This window comes from Echinops telfairi, unplaced genomic scaffold, assembly GCF_000313985.2.
Source record: "Echinops telfairi isolate 266 unplaced genomic scaffold, ASM31398v2 ScPeMD7_7412;HRSCAF=8450, whole genome shotgun sequence".
Lineage (NCBI taxonomy): Eukaryota > Metazoa > Chordata > Mammalia > Afrosoricida > Tenrecidae > Echinops > Echinops telfairi.
In genome coordinates this window covers 7,237,497-7,254,615 of record NW_022111312.1, presented here as the reverse complement: position 1 = coordinate 7,254,615, position 17,119 = coordinate 7,237,497, and the positions used below count along the sequence as shown (strand labels likewise).

Genomic DNA, 17,119 nt, shown 5'->3' with positions numbered 1-17,119 from the left:
GCGTGTATGAATGCGTCGTGCATTTAGTGCTAGTAGCTTTTTGGAGGTGCTTTTTAAAAAAACATCCAGTGAGACCCCTTTAAGTCACAACCGTCTACCCCAAGACCAACCAGAGGCATGGCGCAGGGAGGGACAGCATGCACCGCACCCCCACCGGTCAGGGGCTAATGTGGAGCCAGCTAAGACAGCCCATTTTTCACCTTTATCCAATAGTCATGGCACCCCCTTGGCCCCACCACGACGACCCTAGAGCAGTGGTTCCCAACCTTCCTAATCCCACGACCCTTCAATACGGTTCTTCATGTGGTGGTGACAACCCCCTCCCGCCAACCATAACATTATTTTCCTTGCGGCTTCAGCATTGTCATTTTGCTACTGTGATGCATCTGACGACCCCTGTGAAAGCGTTATTCGACCCCCAAAGGGGTCGTAGAGGTTCTGCGTCCAGTCCTATTGTTCCTGGGAGGGCTTCAGATGCTCCGTGGGCTGCACGTGTCTTCCAGGTCTTTTGTGGGCCCATCTCTCATCTGTCTCATGGCCAGGTCTCTCCTTTTGAAGCAGGAGCAAATTAACAATTACCACGGGGGAAAAAAGGCAGTTGAGAGCCAGTCGTCTTTCCTGATGGTCAGTTCTGTGAAGGGCGGCCTCATTCCTGCTCTGGGGGTGGAGGGTTCTGCTATTGGGACTTTGGGGGTAGCTGGAATAGAAATTCCGGAGGTCCATGCCAGCTGAGCGCCTGGTCTGTGAACGGGAGGATGTTTGTGAAATGTCGAGCGCAAAGGTTGTGGAACAAGTTGGAAGGGAGTGTTCCTGGGGTGGAAAAGAGATCAGGGCAGTCTTGTGGTCCGTGTGTTTGATCTCCGGACTTGGGAGACCCTCTGGTCTTGCAGGGCTTCTCTCAATCGTGGATAGAAAAGTCAGAGAAAGGCATCCCCTCTCTGAGAGCAAAGGAGCCGACGTCTCAGGCTAGCGTTGAAAGCCCCTGAGCATCTCGTAGCTAGTCTTCGAAATCGCCTGCATTGTCACTCCTGGTGTTGAAGGTGGGATCGACTGCTCCTTATACCAACCTCTTGTTGTTGTTTTTTCCTTCTTTTTTTCCTTCTCTTCCGCTCAAGAAGCCCTGGGTCTGAAGTGAGCCGGCTGACACCATGCCCAGCGGCTAGTCCACTCCTACTGTGCGTCACCTCCAGGAACCTCTTGCCCCCCCACCCACCCGCTCCCATCCACCAGACCCTGCTCCTGCTCTGTGGGGCCTCTCGTCTAGGGACACGCCCACAGCGTCTCCTGACATCCACCTGCTCAGCCAGCATTTCCTGAGAGAGACAAGAGGGAGGCAGATGGGCGCAATCATGCCACCGATGGCCAGACAGCAGTGAGCAGGTGACGCCAGGTTGACGTCAGAGCCAGAGAGACACCGAAGCCCACAGACCAGCCCTGTGGTCACGAGGCTCCCAGTGCCCGTGGCGCGGCCACCGCTGTCCGCCTGGCTCCTGTGTGCGGTCCTGGCTGCAGCCTGGCACCTCCTGGGGGCATCATCGTGACTTGCTTCGCTTCTAGGCTCCAGGCGGGACCCCCAGCAGCCGGGCACCATGGAGGAGCAGACGTTCAGTGTCCAGCAAATCCAACCCAACGTCATCTCTGTGCGCCTCTTCAAGCGCAAGGTGGGAGGCCTGGGCTTCCTGGTGAAGGAGCGGGTCTCCAAGCCTCCCGTGATCATCTCTGACTTGATCCGAGGGGGCGCCGCCGAGCAGAGTGGCCTCATCCAAGCGGGGGACATCATCCTGGCGGTCAACGGGCGCCCCTTGGTGGACCTCAGCTACGATGGCGCCCTGGAGGTGCTTCGGGGCATTGCCTCCGAGACCCACGTGGTCCTCATCCTGAGGGGTCCCGAGGGCTTCACCACACACCTGGAGACCACCTTCACCGGGGACGGGACCCCCAAGACCATCCGGGTGACACAGCCCCTGGGTCCCGCCACCAAAGCCGTCGACTTGTCCCACCAGCCGCCAACCAGCAAGGAGCAGCCACTGGCAGTCGATGGGGCCGCCGGCCCTGGGAACGGGCCTCAGCGAGCCCACAGCGCCGCAGGCCAGGAGCCCGGCTCACGCGCGCACGCCAATGGCCTGCCCTCCAGGCCTCTGAGTGTGGACACTGCCAAGAACAGTGCCAGTGCGGGCCTCCAGGGAGGCGGGGAGAGCAGCGACCTGCTCAAGGAGATCCAGCCCGTGCTCAGCCTCCTCACCAGCGGGGCCAAAGGGATCAACAGGGTGGGACCAGCCAAGACAGAGACGAAGGATGCGGAGGTCCAGGTGGAAAGGTAAGGTCGCACCTGTGTGCAAACGTGTGCGTGTGTTGGTGTGCGAGTGTGTGTACGCTCAAGTGCAGCCCACGGCCTGGAGCCAACATGGGATGGCTCCCTCAGGCATCTGCCCTTCGAATCCACCTAGCCCCCAGCCACACCTGCTTCCTTCCCTTGGATGTGAAGGAGCCCCGGTTGTGTAGGGGGTTACACGTGGGGCTGCTAACCTCAAGGTCAGCAGTTCAAAACCACCAGAGTGTGTGTTCCTGGCCGTAAAGCCCAGGACTCGTGGTCACAGCTGTGAACATGGCATCTGCCCGTCTTTAACTCACGCACACCTCCAGACACCCTGCACCAAACCCATCCCACAGTCACTGAGGCAGTCCCAGCCCTGGGCAGCCCAGCAAGGCCGAGTCGAACTGCCCAGTAGGGCCTCCAAGGCTCTTACGGAGGCAGGCTGCCTCCTCTTTCTCCTGTGCAGAGTGTGACTGGTGGGTCTGAACTAACCTTTCAGACAGCGGGCCAGGGCTCCTAGGATGCCTGTCTCCAGGCCAGACAGCTTGGCCCTTGTGTGTCCCGGGGAAGGCAGGCCGTTGTGGTGAGTGCCTGACTCAGGCATGTGGATTATGCTCAGGCCCTAGGAAGCACAAGTGGGGAGACTGAGCCCCAGGTGCCCTCCACCGAAACCAGCTTCTCATCACAGCCACCAGCCAGCGCGGAAACAAGGAAGGAGCTACAAGGGAGTGGGAAGTGGGCTCAGGGTGCAGGGTTGGCCCTACCCAGGACAGAGAGTAGAACCTAGAACCGGAGGAGCCAGGCATCAGCCCTGTGTCTGTCCGATGGATGGACGTTCTCTAAGAAGTGGATGAGACCCGTGCCTTCTCTGGGGGGAAGCATCATCAAGGCCAGGTGGCAGACAGACAGACATTGGCTGATTTTTCTCTGCCCCCCTTCACTGTCCCTTTTGACATTTCAGCAGCCAGCACTACCAGGGTGGGTCTAGGACCCTGGTAATTCAGGGTTCAGGTCCAGGGCCTCTCAGCAATATAGGTCAAGATAGCCCACACCCTTTCCCAAGCACCCAAGACCATCACCGCTGCCCGGAGTAGAGTAAATCCCCATACCACCATTCGCTGAGTCAGCAGTTGCTCACCGAGGGCTTTCTGGTTGCTATGAGTTGTTTGTTTTGGGGGGAGAGGTGGCAGGCACTGTCCCAGGCCCCAGGAATGGAGGGGTAAATGGAAGAGACCAATATCCCCAGTCATGCGAAAGCTGGGGGGACCGTGCAGTGGGGGAGACTGTAGACAAGCTGCTCAAGATGCTGAGTTGCTGAGCAGAGTCCAGAAGAGCTGTGGAGGAAGGTACAGTTTGAAATCGGCAGGCGACAAGGGTCCCATTGGGACCTGACCCTGCCAGACCTGCAGGGAGGGAGGGGGGCCCATGAACTTGGAAGCTTTCCAGGGGAAGAGCATTCCAAGCAAAGGGCTGATACGTGTGCCGGAGAGTGCCCGGCACGTTGGAAGGACTGCTCGGGATCCCCGCCTCCACCCTTAAGTAGGTCCCCCAGGCCCTGGGAGCTCACCTGACCCAGCATTGTGCCCCAGACCTTTCTGAGCCTCCCAATGTCAGCAAGATGGGAGCTTCGTCCAGGAGCCCCTGGGCAGAAGGGAAGCAAGGGGTCCTCGCTGGTCAAAGTGCTGCCCCCATCCCACTCCTCTCCTCTGCACATGCCTGTGGCAGGGAAGCTCTTGCCCGCACCAGGAGTAGACCCCAGTCACAGGCGTGGGGCCTACTGATGCCGGAGGGGCAAGAGGCAGGGCTCAGGGCCCACCCTTGGGAGGCTCCCAGCCCCACCCTTGGGGGGCTCCCAGCCAGCAGAGATCCAGAGGCCTGGCTCCCCCAAGACCTACACAAACTCAAACCCCATTTTCAGGGAGCAGACACCGCAGGGAGGCCCTTGGTGGCGGGCATGTCTGGACCTTGCTGCATCCTCTCAGGATCCTGCATGCCCATGAACCTCCCTCATTCCCTTCACGCCCAGACCACCTGCCTTTGCGTCCTCTCTGATGCACGGCGACCCCTGTGGGTGCTACTGAGTAGAATGGCTCCGTAGGGTTTTCTTAGCGTGTGCGCTTTACAGAGAGCAATCTTCAGGCCTTTCATTACGGTGCCCCTGGGTGGGTTCGAACCCCAAACCTTTTAAGTTCACAGTCAAGTGCGAACCACAGGAGGGGGACTGAGAGAGGAAGAGTCCAGGTGGTGGTGTGGTTACGCTTCGGGCTGCGGTCAGCATGGTCGGCAGTTCCAAACCACTAGCCGCTCACTGGGAGGAGGACTCTGCTTTCTACTCCTGTCAACAGGAAACCCACAGGGGCATCACCAGGAAGTCAGCATTGGCTTCGTGTCAGTGAGTGTGGGTTTGTTTTCTGTTTTTAAGAGAGGAGGTGCTGCTGATGGCACAGGAGCTGCCCGAACCACAAACCTGTGTCTCCATTTGCACCTGACACCCTGTGTGCTTGGGGGTTCCGTCTTAGGCTCACACACGCAGCCAGCCAGCGTTGTCACGCTTAAGCACCGTGCAACGGGAGACGCATGCCATTCGCGAGAACTCTTGAGCGATGCCTCCATTTCTAGTTGAGGGCTTCCAGAAGCGCCCTCCCATCGAGTCGGTCCCAAATCATAGCGTCCCCCCAGGACAGGGTCAAATGGCCCTCGTAGAATTTCCGAGGCTGTCAATCACTGCAGGAGCAAACAGCTTCCTCTTGCTCCCAACGAGTGCCCTGTGGGTTCAATTGGCTGACCTTGACCTCGCCATGAGTAGCCCAACAGGCGACCCAGCACGCCCACAAGGTTCTACTGAAGGTACCTGGCATCATCCATAAGTCAGCCTCCACCGAGGAGGAGACAGATAAAGAAGCCAGTTGTTAAGTGGACTCTGGCTCAGGGCACCCCCACACGTGTCCCTCATGCCCTCATGGGGCAGCCGGCCTGAGTGGCTTCCTGCCACCGCCAGGTCACACCGGCATCTGTGGCTTCGGGAACGGTCCCCAGTTCCCATGCCCTCATTTTCTCCCTTCCCTCTTTCTCCTGGAGACAGACGTCTTGGCTTGCTTCTCACAGTTCCTTTCCCTCGGGGGACATCCTGGTCCCATTTGTCTGTGGGCGGAGAGATGCTTCCTCAGAGCCGGTTTCACCTCAGGGGCTGAGGAGGGGGCTTCTGGAACCTTCTGCCCCGGCAACCGTCACTTTAAGATGTATCAGAGCAGATCCAAGTTGCTCAGCTTGCTGCCCCGAAGGAGGCTTCTAGAGAGGCCAGGCTCACTGCCTGATCCAGTGTCCATCTGTCCCAGCCAGCCAGCCACGCTCAGCCTCCTGACGGCCTCTCCTGCTTGCAGCCTTCTCGGGAGCTTACCAAGCGCCCCTGCACACCTCCCCGCCTCTCCCCCACCCCACCCGGCTCACACGGATTCTTTCCCCAGAGCAGGGCCTGTGGGTTTAGTGCAAGGTGACCAGACGTCCGCTTTTGGCGGGACAGTCCCGCTTTCTGGTGTTTTTAAAAAGTCTCGATTTTTGGAAAGAATGCACGACAAGCTAGGGAACGGTCTATTTGCTCCATATTGACCAAATTTTTAATCAAGAACAATCACACACACACACCCCTCCGGTCAATGGTGTCCCACTTTAAATTTGGTCACCTTAGTTTAGTGCCCTTTTACAGGGCAGGGCACCACGACTCTGAGAGGTGCAGCCGCAAGTCCCGGGCCTCCTATGGCCACAGGGCTGTCCTGGTTCAGCATCGAAGGCTCCCCAACAAGAACCCCAGGTTCGGAGAGAGCCTGAGAGAGAATGCGGCATAGCTGAAACCAGGGCAGTGCCCGGCGTCCAGCCTGGGATGGGCCATCTCCTTTGCTTCCTTTTCCTGATGTGGAAACTGAGGCTTCAAGGGGCACTGCCACTTGTCCCCAATCCTACGGCCAGCGAGACACCAAGCCGGGACTTGAACTGACGGATCTGTCGCTCTCCTGGCTCCAGGGCACGTGGCTCCCAGTCACCGAGTTGCTGGGGACTTGGGGATGTTTCCTCAGAGTCCCAAGGGAAACTTAAGTCCTATCTGCTAGAGGCAGCACCCCAATACCGAGATGCCCAGGAGCCCCGAGTTAGTCGGTCAGGACAGCAGGACCTCTTGGGTGACATGCCCTCCCCCACTCTCAGGAGCTCAGTGCTCCTGGCCACCTCCCCTCCTGACAGGACCTTGGAGACAAGCCTGTTGCCCGAGGCCATCTCTGGCCCTTCTGTGTTGCCAGGGAAGGACTTGACTTAGCGAGTGCCTTTGAATGAGCCCTGCCGTCTGTCTGCAAGGCCCATCCTTCATGCTGAGGGAGGGGCTCACCTTTAAACCCTGCATTTGATTCACGTCCCAGCATCGAGTTGAAATCCAAGCTGGGCCTAGAACAGGTCCTGGTGGAACCAAGGGAGGTAGAGAGAAGGAGGGCGGACGGGGAAGGAGGAAGGTTTGGAGGCTAGAATGACTCTCAGCTTGGATATGCTGACCCAGCTAGAGAAAGGCTTTACAGGACACCATGAGGGCTGGAGGAGCTAGGGCCAGGGGCTAGAGGGAGGGGACAGGGCAAGAGAACCATCCAGAAACAGTTCGCTCTCTCCGCTGAGACCTGCTCAGCATCTCGGCAGCACACAGCCCCCCCAGTGACACACGAGTGGGCGGTGGTGGTGCCGGAGGGGCATTGACAGGGAATCAAATCCAAGTCCCCTGCGTGGAATTTCCCTGCTCTGTCAGGTGGTGCCCACTCTGCTTCTTCACGTCACCATCACAGCGGGCCCCAAAACTACGTGTCATTGTTGCTAGGCGCCACCGAGCCGCTCCACCCTCCGGGTTCTGGCTCATACTTGAGCCTGTCATAGTACCCCCCTGTTACAGATGAGGTCACAGAGGCTGAGAAGGGTGAGGTGTGGGGTCCTCAGTTGCCTGCTCATAACTAGCGCAGCCGAGAGTCACATCCCCAAATTCAAAAGGCAAACTCATAGCCGCCGAGTTGATTGCAACTCATAGCAACCGGATAGGACAGGGGAGGCGCTGTGTGGGTTTCCTGCGCTGTGCACAGTGGAAATCCTCATCTGTCTTTCACAGAGCGGCTGGTGGTTTGGAACCGCTCACCCGAGGGGCAGCAGCCCAACACATAACCCCTATGCCACCAAGGCCCTGAGCTTGAACCCAGTTCCATCCAATACTACAAGTCGGGCCTGTGTTCACGGAGCCTGATTATCTCAGCCAACTCATGGGCGGGGTGTCTCACTCACGTTACTTTGATCTGCCTCGGCGGACCAACTCCACTGGTCCTCCTCTGCCCCCTGTTAAGCACTGTTCTCCCCGGCTCACCGCACCACCTCCAACATCAGTTTGTCTTCATGGCCACGGCACATGCGTGATTTAAGCAAAAGCGTCCTTGACCGAATGCAGACGCTTTCCCTGCAAAGGCCACATTGTCCTGTTGGATTTCCACGGCTGTTGTCCTCGTGGGAGCAGACGTCCACCTCTTGCTCCCTGGGATCGGCTGGTGGGGTCCTTTCCACCCACGGCCAAGTGCTCGGGGCTCGGAGCCCCAGAGGGGGCTTCCCCGTGGATGCTCGCGCACCATTCACCTCCCCCTCCTCTGCTGACTTCTCACCCGAGGCCCCGTGATGTCATCGGACTGGGAGGTTTTGAGGTGCAAGGGAGCAAGTGGCATTTCGAGCAGCCTCTCCACAGAACCTCCTCTGTTTACTGCCACGCTGCTGAGCCACCGGCTCGGGAAAGGCCTGTGGTCAAGAGCCACTCTGGTGTGTTTTGATGGCATTTTTAAAAGAGGGTGAAATGGAATGTTCCCTCTGACAATTTGCGGGCCTCTCCAGGCAGGAGGAGGGCAGAAATGGCTTTGACTTTGGCCTAGGAATTAAGGGAAACAGAGTGTGGGGGGGGGGGGTCTGACTGGGTGAACAGCTGGGGGGCCGTGCACTTGGCCCTGCTTCCTGATTCATCCCAACGCCAGACTTGGAGGGAGGGCAGATGATGGACAGAGTAGGGAAGCAGGAGTCCTCGAAGCTGGGGACATCAACAGACAGACGGATAAGGGTGAGCTGGACCCCTGGAACCAGAACCGAGGGGGGCCCAGAGCCAGCTGCACCGCCCGAGCTGGAGGACAGAAGATGCCACAGCACAACTGATGAGAGGGTCAGACGCAAAGCTGGCCCTCGGGAAATAAGAGGGAAGCCCCCTCAGGCAGGACTGGTGAGCACTCTGGATTTTGACACAAAGCTCATCCATGAGGGGCTCCTCCCTCTCAGCATCTCAGAGGAGGCCCGGCTAAGGAGCCCTGCTGAGAAGCAGCTTCCCCTTGAGTCTGTCGGAGTCCCAAGGCAGGGGCCCAGGAAAACGTCTGTGAGGAAGTCAGTTGGATGGACATGCCACCGTCCGTAGCAGTGTGATTGAGGCAAGTGGCTTCACTTCTCCGAAGCAACATGACCTCCTCCAACGGTGCCGGTGAGGATGCTGATCCTGGTGATGCTGGAGAGGAGGAGAGGGTTTATGCGTGCTGGTCAACATGGTGGTGATGATGGTGGTAGTAATAGGATTATGATGGTGTTGGTGGAGATGATTTTGATGGTGGTAACGATGATGGTGAAGGTAAGAAAGGGATTATGAAGGTGGTGGCGACGATGATGATGATGATGGTCATAGTGGTCAGGAGGAGAAAAAGTAATGTTATCACAATAACGTGGGCTCTGTTTCTGGTGGTGATGGTGGTGGTGGTAGCAGTGATGAGAATAACCTACCTCATAGACTTGTCCTAAGGTCTAAATTCATTTAAATACTTGTAAAGCACTTATCATGTGTTTGGCTCATAACAAGCGCTCAATAAACTCTAGCTGAGCCCTGGGGACACTCTAGGATAGACATTGAACTCTTACCCCACTGCAGGGTCAGCAGTTCAAGCCCACCAGCCACTCAGCGGGTGACCAATGAGGCCATTTGCACATACAGTCTCAGAAACTCCACACAGGGCCACTGTATTGGGATTGAAATTGACTCCATGGCAGTGGACCTGGTTTATTGATCATTATCAACAGTCCACTGTACCCTCACTTATCAACTGTCTGACATTTTGCATTACGACAATAGTAGAAAATCTTGTTTGTTTTTTAATTCTCGTGTCTGACCGTAAAGAATGTCAAGGGGTGAGGTAAGGGCAGCACTGGGCCTGATGGTTCAGGACATGTGTCCGCGTCGATGGGCCATGAAGCCCAGTGGTCGGACAGTGATATCATCATGTGACTTGGCAGATGTGTAATGACGTAGTCATCCTCCATGTGGGGGGCATCTGTGAGGTTCCCCTCCATGCTCACAGCATGCCCATTTTCACAGAACAATCTGGGCTTTAGGGCCTGTGCACATTTGTGAAAGCCGGGGGATTGTTATTCCTTTGGAAACTATGTTCTCTTGTTTCCAGAACTATGCCTGTGTGGCTGGCATCGTTCGAATCCTTAGGCCTGGGATGACCATGCCTCCCCTGACTTAATTATCTCTCCCTCCTCCTAACCTTTGCACCATTAGGATGCATGGACCTTAAAACAAAACAAAACAAAAGCCTAGTACTGTCGAGGCGGTGCTGACTTCTAGCAATCCCATGTGCGTTCGATGAGAACTGCGCTCCATCAGGCCTTCCATGGTTGATGTTACTTGTTTTTTTGGAAATCGGGAGCCAAGTGTTTCCTCTGCTGTGTCTCTCAGTGGGCTCAAACCTCCACCCTCTTGGTCAACAGTTGAGTGTGCTAACCCGTTCCGGGCTCCCCTTCCAGCTGTCCGGGTTTCACACAGCCTGGGGCTCCACTAGGAGGTGGACTTCAAGTGCCCCCAGATCTGTGAGATGCAGGATGGTGGAGAGGTAAGGAATGCCCTGGAGCTTCATCCGTCAGGAGGGGGGTGTGCCAGCCACCCGTGCCCACTCCGATGAGCTCACTGCCATGCCTGACCCCAGGGACTCCCTTTTGCCCATGCGTGGCTGGCTGTAGATGCCCAAGCCTCTGTGGTCCCGTAGAGAGTAGAGTAAGTGAGCCAGCAAGATTCTGAGCCCACTCAGGGTTCTGTGCCAGGACTGCCAGCCGGTCACTCCGATGCCACCTCTCCCCTCACCCGCTGCACTTTGCCTTTCAGAGAGCTGGATGGCAAGTCACACAAGCCACTGCCCCTCGGCGTGGAGAACGACCGCGTCTTCAACGACCTCTGGGGGAAGGGCAATGTGCCTGTGGTCCTCAACAACCCCTACTCGGAGAAGGAACAGGTAAGGGAGGGCTGTGGGGGTGGGGGTGAAGCAGCCCAGCAGCTCCCTGCACTGGCGCCGTGGGCGGGGGCGCGGAGGGAAGTGAAGCCAAGTCCCAAGCTGTGTTGGATGGAAACAGTCACCGCGCGGCCAGCAGCGCGTGCTCATCCCGGGCGCGAATGCCGCCAGGCTTTTGTTTGGTGTCAATTGTGAGCTTGCCACCTGCCGGCTCTCCATTCTGCGTCTACTGGGCAATGCATTCGAACCGAACCAAACTGACCCAGCTGCCCCAGAGCCGGGTCATGGTGACCCTGTTTCTTCCTAAGTCGAACCGAGCGTGCCCCAGGGGAGTTTCACCTTCTGCAAACACAACCCGCCAGGCCTTTCTTCTGAGTCATTTTTAGGGCAGGTTTGAACCGGCTAGCTCTTCGCTTTGTGATTGAGGGCTGAACCCTCCCCTCTACCCAGGGACTACGGGAAATGCAGCCACGTGGCTCACCATGTAAAAGATAGCAGAGGTGCCAGGTGAAAAGCTCGCTTGCTCCCCTGGCCCCGGCCACCCAGTGTCCCCCCCTCGCTGGCTATGGTGAGGGGCTGTCCAGTCATTTCCAACCTGAAGGGACCCTTTGAACACCCAGTCCTGTGCCAGCCTCACCATTGTTCTCAAGCTTGAAACCCGTAGTGACCCTATGTCAGCGGTTCTCAACCTGTGGGTCCCGAGCCCTTTAGGGGTTGAGCCACCCTTTCACATATTTCTGATGGTCTTAGGAACCGAGACACCGCTCCTCTATCCGTCTCCAGGTGGGTCTGCTCATGTGTAGATACGCCCACCTATGAGCACCCAGCGTGAAGACTGTTAGCCATGCTACACCGTGCTTCAAGACAACATTTCATATATTTGCCATTAGAAATCAGTATTTCACAATATAGAATGACATTGTTTTTTTGTTTTTTTTAAACGTTTTATTAGGGGCTCATACAACTGTTATCGCAATCCATACACACATCAATTGTGTAAAGCGCATTTGTACATCATTCTCAAAACATTTTCTCTCCACTTAAACCCCTGACATTAGGTCCTCATTTTTCTCCTCCCTCCCCGCTCCCCCGTCCCTCATGAGCCCTTGATAGTTTATAAATTGGTATTTTGTCATATCTTGCCCTGTCCGACGTCTCCCTTCACCCACTTTTCGGTTGTCTGTCCCCCAGGGAGGAGGTCACATATAGTTCCTTGTAATCGGTTCCCTCTTTCCTACCCATTCTCCCTTTACCCTCCCTGTTTCGCCACTCACACCACTGGTCCTGAAGGGATCATCTGCCCTGGATTCCCTGTATTTTCAGTTCCTATTTGTACCAGTGTGCCTCCTCTGGTCTAGCCAGACTTGCAAGGTCGAATTCGAGTCATGGTAGTGGGAGCGGGGAGGAAACATTTAGGAACTAGAGGAAAGTTGTATTTCTCATCATTGTTACATCACAAGAATGACATTGTTTTTGTGGCAAATCACGATGCTTTCATGATGTTCAATTTGTAACAATGAAAATACATCCCGCCTATCAGCTATTTACATGACGATTCATAACAGTAGCAAAATGACAGTGATGAAGTAGCAACAAAAATAATTTTATGGTGGGGAGTCCCCATCACATGAGGACCTGTATGAAAGGGTCACGGCATGAGGAAGGCTAAGAATCACTGCCCTATGTACACCCACCCAATCCTGGGCCATCCACACAATGGTTTTTACGTTTGATCCCCTTGTGGTAGGCACGGCGCCAGTCCACCTCATGAAGGGCCTTCTTCTGTTTTACTGGCCTCCCTCCTCCTTCACCAAGCAAGGTGTCCTCTTCCCAGGACTGGTCTCTCTGACCACATGTCCAAAGTACATGAAACGAAGTCTCACCATCCACTCTTCTAAGAAGCCTTCGGGCCGCCGTACTTCTTCCCAGATAGATCTGTTGGTGTCTCTGCCGGTCCGTGGTACTTGGCATTGGTCCTTGCCAGCCCCCCGAATTCAAATGCATCAACTCTTTTCGGGTCTTCCTTATTCAGTGTCCAATGTGCGCATGCAGGTGCAGCGTGGATCAGGTGTACCTGTGTCCTCAAAGGGCCATCCATGCTCTTGGGCACCTTAAAGTAGTCTTTTGCAGCAGACGGGCCCAATGCAACACGCCACCTGATTCTGGGTCTGCTGCTGCTGGGCGCATTGCCTGTGGATCCAAGCAGTCTCGTGCCCGAGAGGCAAGTGATAGGAATAGGGTGGGCCAAGCCGAACACGTGGTTCTTCACCCAACAGCGCGCATGACGCATAGGGGCTTGCCATGCTCCCCTTCTCGTGGTGGGCAAGTCCTAAGTAGCAAGTCGAGGGAGTGCTTGGGCTTTGTTGCAAAATTGCATGACCTCCCAGTGTGCATGCTGCCATCATTGTATTTCCATACGGGACCCCTGAAGCATTGCCAACGTCTCACAATGACTGTGCCCGGGTGAATGACATTGTTGGCACCCGGACAGGTGTATCTAACTAGAGAATAATTCCCTCGAGTTGGAGTCACTGGTCCAGAGGCCATGTGCACCTTTGTAATGCTGGCAGGGGCCGCCGACTCGCTCACCGGGGAGGGTGTCCCAGCTGCGCCAGCCGAGGAGAGGGGACTGGCTGTTTCCCCGAAGCCTCGCCAACTCGGTGTGCTCTCAGACTCTTGTCTGTGCCAGCCTGCCGAGATGTGTTTTGACAGCTGAGTCAGTGTCATTTCCCGAGAGTGGCGGGGTTGGGCGGGGGCCGGCACAGCCTGTTTCTCCCCTGCCTGGGCAGAGAGAGGACCAGGCCCAAGCAGCCCTAATGAAGCATGCTCTGTATCAATGGTTGGGCAGGCAAATTGATGCATCCGAATGATGGTGCTGACGAAGGCTCTTGACATGCCATCGACGGCCCAAAGGACACGCAGATCAGCTGTCCTAGGACATCCAGGCCGCCCTCTGAGAGTTCCGGGGGCAGTGGTGTTGGTGGGCCGCGCTGGCATTGGCGCATTGCCCTTTGCTGTGCTAGCTTCATGACCCTTTGGTGTGTTGGCGTCTGAAGTTTTGGTGGTTGTACTATAAACTCATCCCTGTCTTCAAAAACCATCCTGCAAAATCACTCGGGGAGAATCATCCGTTCATGAGCAAATGCACCAGCATAGCCCCAGATGCCTTCCTATTTTTTTCCTTGATGGATTAAAAATGAAGAGGTTTCCGTAATGCGAGCCCTCCCAAGGCAAAGGACAGACAAAGGCAGCTACGGGCCTGGTCCAGGCTAGAGACATGGTCAGTTAGATCGGCAGTGTGTTGCCTGCAGAGGCATTTTATGTTTGGGATTTATTGCCAGTTTTTCAATGTTTTCCACAAATATCCTGTTGACAGCATCTCTTGGAAATGAAACTGTCTGCCTACTCTGAGCCCATGTTCTTGTGGGCACCCGTCAGCATGGACTAACAGCTGCCCCCTGTAGGACAGGGTCCGGCTCTGCAGTCTGCCACAACCCCGCCCCCTCCCTCCCTTCTCCCTGTCCTTGAGGCCAGCCTCCGGTGTCCTACCTAATAGCACTGTTGTAGTTGTTGTTGTCAGGTGCTGCTGCGTCAGTTCCGACTCAGAGAGACCCTGTGTACAGCCGAACGAAAACAGGTGCCCGGTCCTGCCCCATTCTCACTCTTGTTCTTAGGTCCGAACCCACGGTGGCGATCCATCTGCTGGAGGGCCTTCCTCTGTTTCGCTGCCCCTCTCCTTTACCAAGCATGATGCCCTTCTCCAGGGACTGGTCTCTCCTGGCAGCATGTCCACAGTACAGGACTCCAAGTCTCACCATCCGCGCCTCTCAGGATCTTTCTGGCCATACTTCTTCCAGGACAGATTTGTTTGTCTTTCTGGCAGTCAGTCCATGGTATTTTCAGTATTCTTCCCCGTGCTGCGGATGTTCTTACAGCCGTCAGGGCAAAAGTGAAAGGTGTATTGTGTCCATAGTATCATGGAGGGGGGAAAAAGAGACCGTCTCTCGGGAAATGTGAGAACGATCGTGTTTTTGTGGGGGTGGAAAATGAAGACTATTCTTGCATGTTTAATATGCAAATGTATATGCCTGATATGCAAACGCAAGTGTTCTGTTTGGAGATTACCCAGCCTACTTCACTGATTTGCCTTATCGACCTGCGCCCCCGGGGAGCCCAAGTGGCGCAGTGGTGAAGTACTAGCCGATAAATGAAAGGTCGGCAGTTCGAACCTGTCGGTTAACCCACGGGAACTGGGCCCCCGAGTGTGCAGTTCTTGGTCAGTAGCTGTCCCTGAGGCCTAGGCTGTAGAAATGGGCACAGAGGAGGCCTTGGGCCCATGAAGAAGACAAAGTCCCTGCTGAGATGTGGTCATGGCAGGGCTGGGGCATTTCCACCTCGGTTAGATGGGCAGATGGAAAGGTGTGGCCTTGAGCTTCAGTGAAGAATCGGGAGCAGGACAGGGGTGGCGAGTTGGGGGAACCCAGGCTTCGCTGTGGGGCATCAAGGGAAGGCGGCTAAGAGCAGCCTTCGTTCTCCTCCAGGATGGAAAGGCCTTTGACAAGGATGCGTTAGACCGGGTCGACTAGAGAAACAAATTCAGAGACATTCCTACGTGTGTAAGAGAGAACTTTATATCAAAGAGCAATTGCACATTGACAAAACATCCCAGGCCAGTCCAGATCAGGCCCTTAAGTCTGATATTGGCCCATATGCCGATGCCAGTCCATAAATTCCTCTTCAGACTCACGCAGCAGGTCGCAGCACGTCTCCACATGGTTGTCAACAGGGAGACAAAGGCAGAGAGAAGGGAAGTTCCCAGAATCCTCATGGGAAAGGCCACGCCCACAAGGAGGCATCATCAGGCCGTGACCTGATTGACAGGCTAGACTCCACCCATTTGCTCTTAACTCCCTCACGTTGACACGAGCTACTGTAACTGCCACCAAGGAGGAGCAGGAAGAAACTTTGGGGTGCCGAGAGCGAAAGACCAATCCTCCCTGGGGTTCAGTTTCAGACATGGGCTCCTGGAATCCCTTCGTGCTTCAGGTGCGCCCCCACGCGCTCTCTCATCATCAGACGCACCTCCAACAGACCCCAAGCCCCCCCGCCGCCCCCACCCCCCGCCACCTTGTAAGACCAGCCGAGCTCTGTTGCTTGGGGTTCCCTTGCCCAAGTGCCTCTCAAAACCAGACCCAGAAAGAGGTGAAGACCCAGTGGCGGTGAAGCCCAGCTTCAGAGCTGCACAAACAGCCCTGTGACCCTGCAGCTAGAGCCACTCAGGGAGGTTTCCAAGCCAAGGAACTGGATGGAGAACCCGGTGCCCTTCTCTGTACCCTGAGAGTCCATCTGTACCCTGAGAGGCCCCCCTGCTCTCTGCTCACAGGCCCTCCTCTGGTGGCAGCGGCTTCCTTCTTTCCAGTTGTAACCCACATTCGTGCTCTGAGTGTCCACAGGGAGGCTGCTATTGTGGGCGACACAAAGGCGGGCGTGGCTGACTCCCTGCCTTCCTGCATCAGGAACAGAGGGCACAAGTGCAGGGTCAGCTACGTCTCCACAAAGACAGCACAAGGAATAGGGACCCAGATGAAGCAGGACAGGTGCAGGCTAGGCATGAGGAAGAACTTCCCAGCTCGGAAGATGACTAGCTCGCGGAGGGGATGCTGGGGTCTATGTCCCCTTGGCCCAGAAAGGGTTCCCATCTTCCTGGGTGCTTTCATTCATCCGAATTCGAGGAGGATTCGCCATCCAGGTGCCTTCTCTGCAGCCGGTCTCAGAAGGCTGAGACTTCCACTTGGACTTCCTGGCCATTCCTCTCGTGAACGGTCTGGGTCCGGCGGGGCAGTGAGACCCCAGGCCCTGGCTCCCTAGCACTCAGTGTGTGAATGACCCGAGAACCTCCTCTGACATCACCTTGCAAGTGGTGTCTGGCGTGGGCGGGCAGGCAGAGGGATCCGTGTTCCTGTCAGTGGGAACTTGCCTTCTCCCTACCATGTGCAGGGTGGTGGGGCAGAAGCAAAGATGAACCAGGGTCACCCTCCCTGCTTTGGGGGCTCAACCACGGTAGGGGGCGGGGAGGAGGGCAGCCTCGTGTGTTGCCATTAGTGCTAATGTGGGGTTAAGGAGAGGCCCCCACAAATCATCACGGGTCCGGTAGGTGCAATTGTACAGCAATAATAAGTAAAGATTATAGTAAAGTCAGAGAGAGAATGAGAGATGGAGGAGAGATTGAATTAATGGAGTCAGACACAATTCATGGTAGCATTGCTCACCTCAGCCCCAGTTGGTGGTCCACGTGGGGGGACCCCGGCCATGAGAGCAGGGGAGAGCTCCCGGGCGCAAGAGCAGGAGAGCTCCCAGGCCCGAGAACCGGGGAGAGCTCGCTCTTTGTTGCTAACCAAGTGCTATATCTCTTTAGGGGGACATGATTACAGGTAACCACACGTCACAGGAAGGGGCAGTACATTAGGCATACACATTGTAAGAAGGGGAT

General features: G+C 56.1%; 1 protein-coding gene across 1 annotated transcript in view; it reads left to right on the top strand.

The window, feature by feature from the left end:
• Positions 1-1,425: 1,425 nt before the first annotated feature.
• The window catches only part of NOS1 (nitric oxide synthase 1), a 93,575-nt gene continuing 77,881 nt past the window's right edge, over positions 1,426-17,119 (top strand). Inside the window, exons 1-2 of the mRNA XM_045296705.1 lie at positions 1,426-2,317; positions 10,506-10,632. Coding sequence (XP_045152640.1) covers positions 1,590-2,317; positions 10,506-10,632 — 855 coding nt within the window. The 5' untranslated portion in view covers positions 1,426-1,589. The remainder of the gene's footprint in view (positions 2,318-10,505; positions 10,633-17,119) is intronic.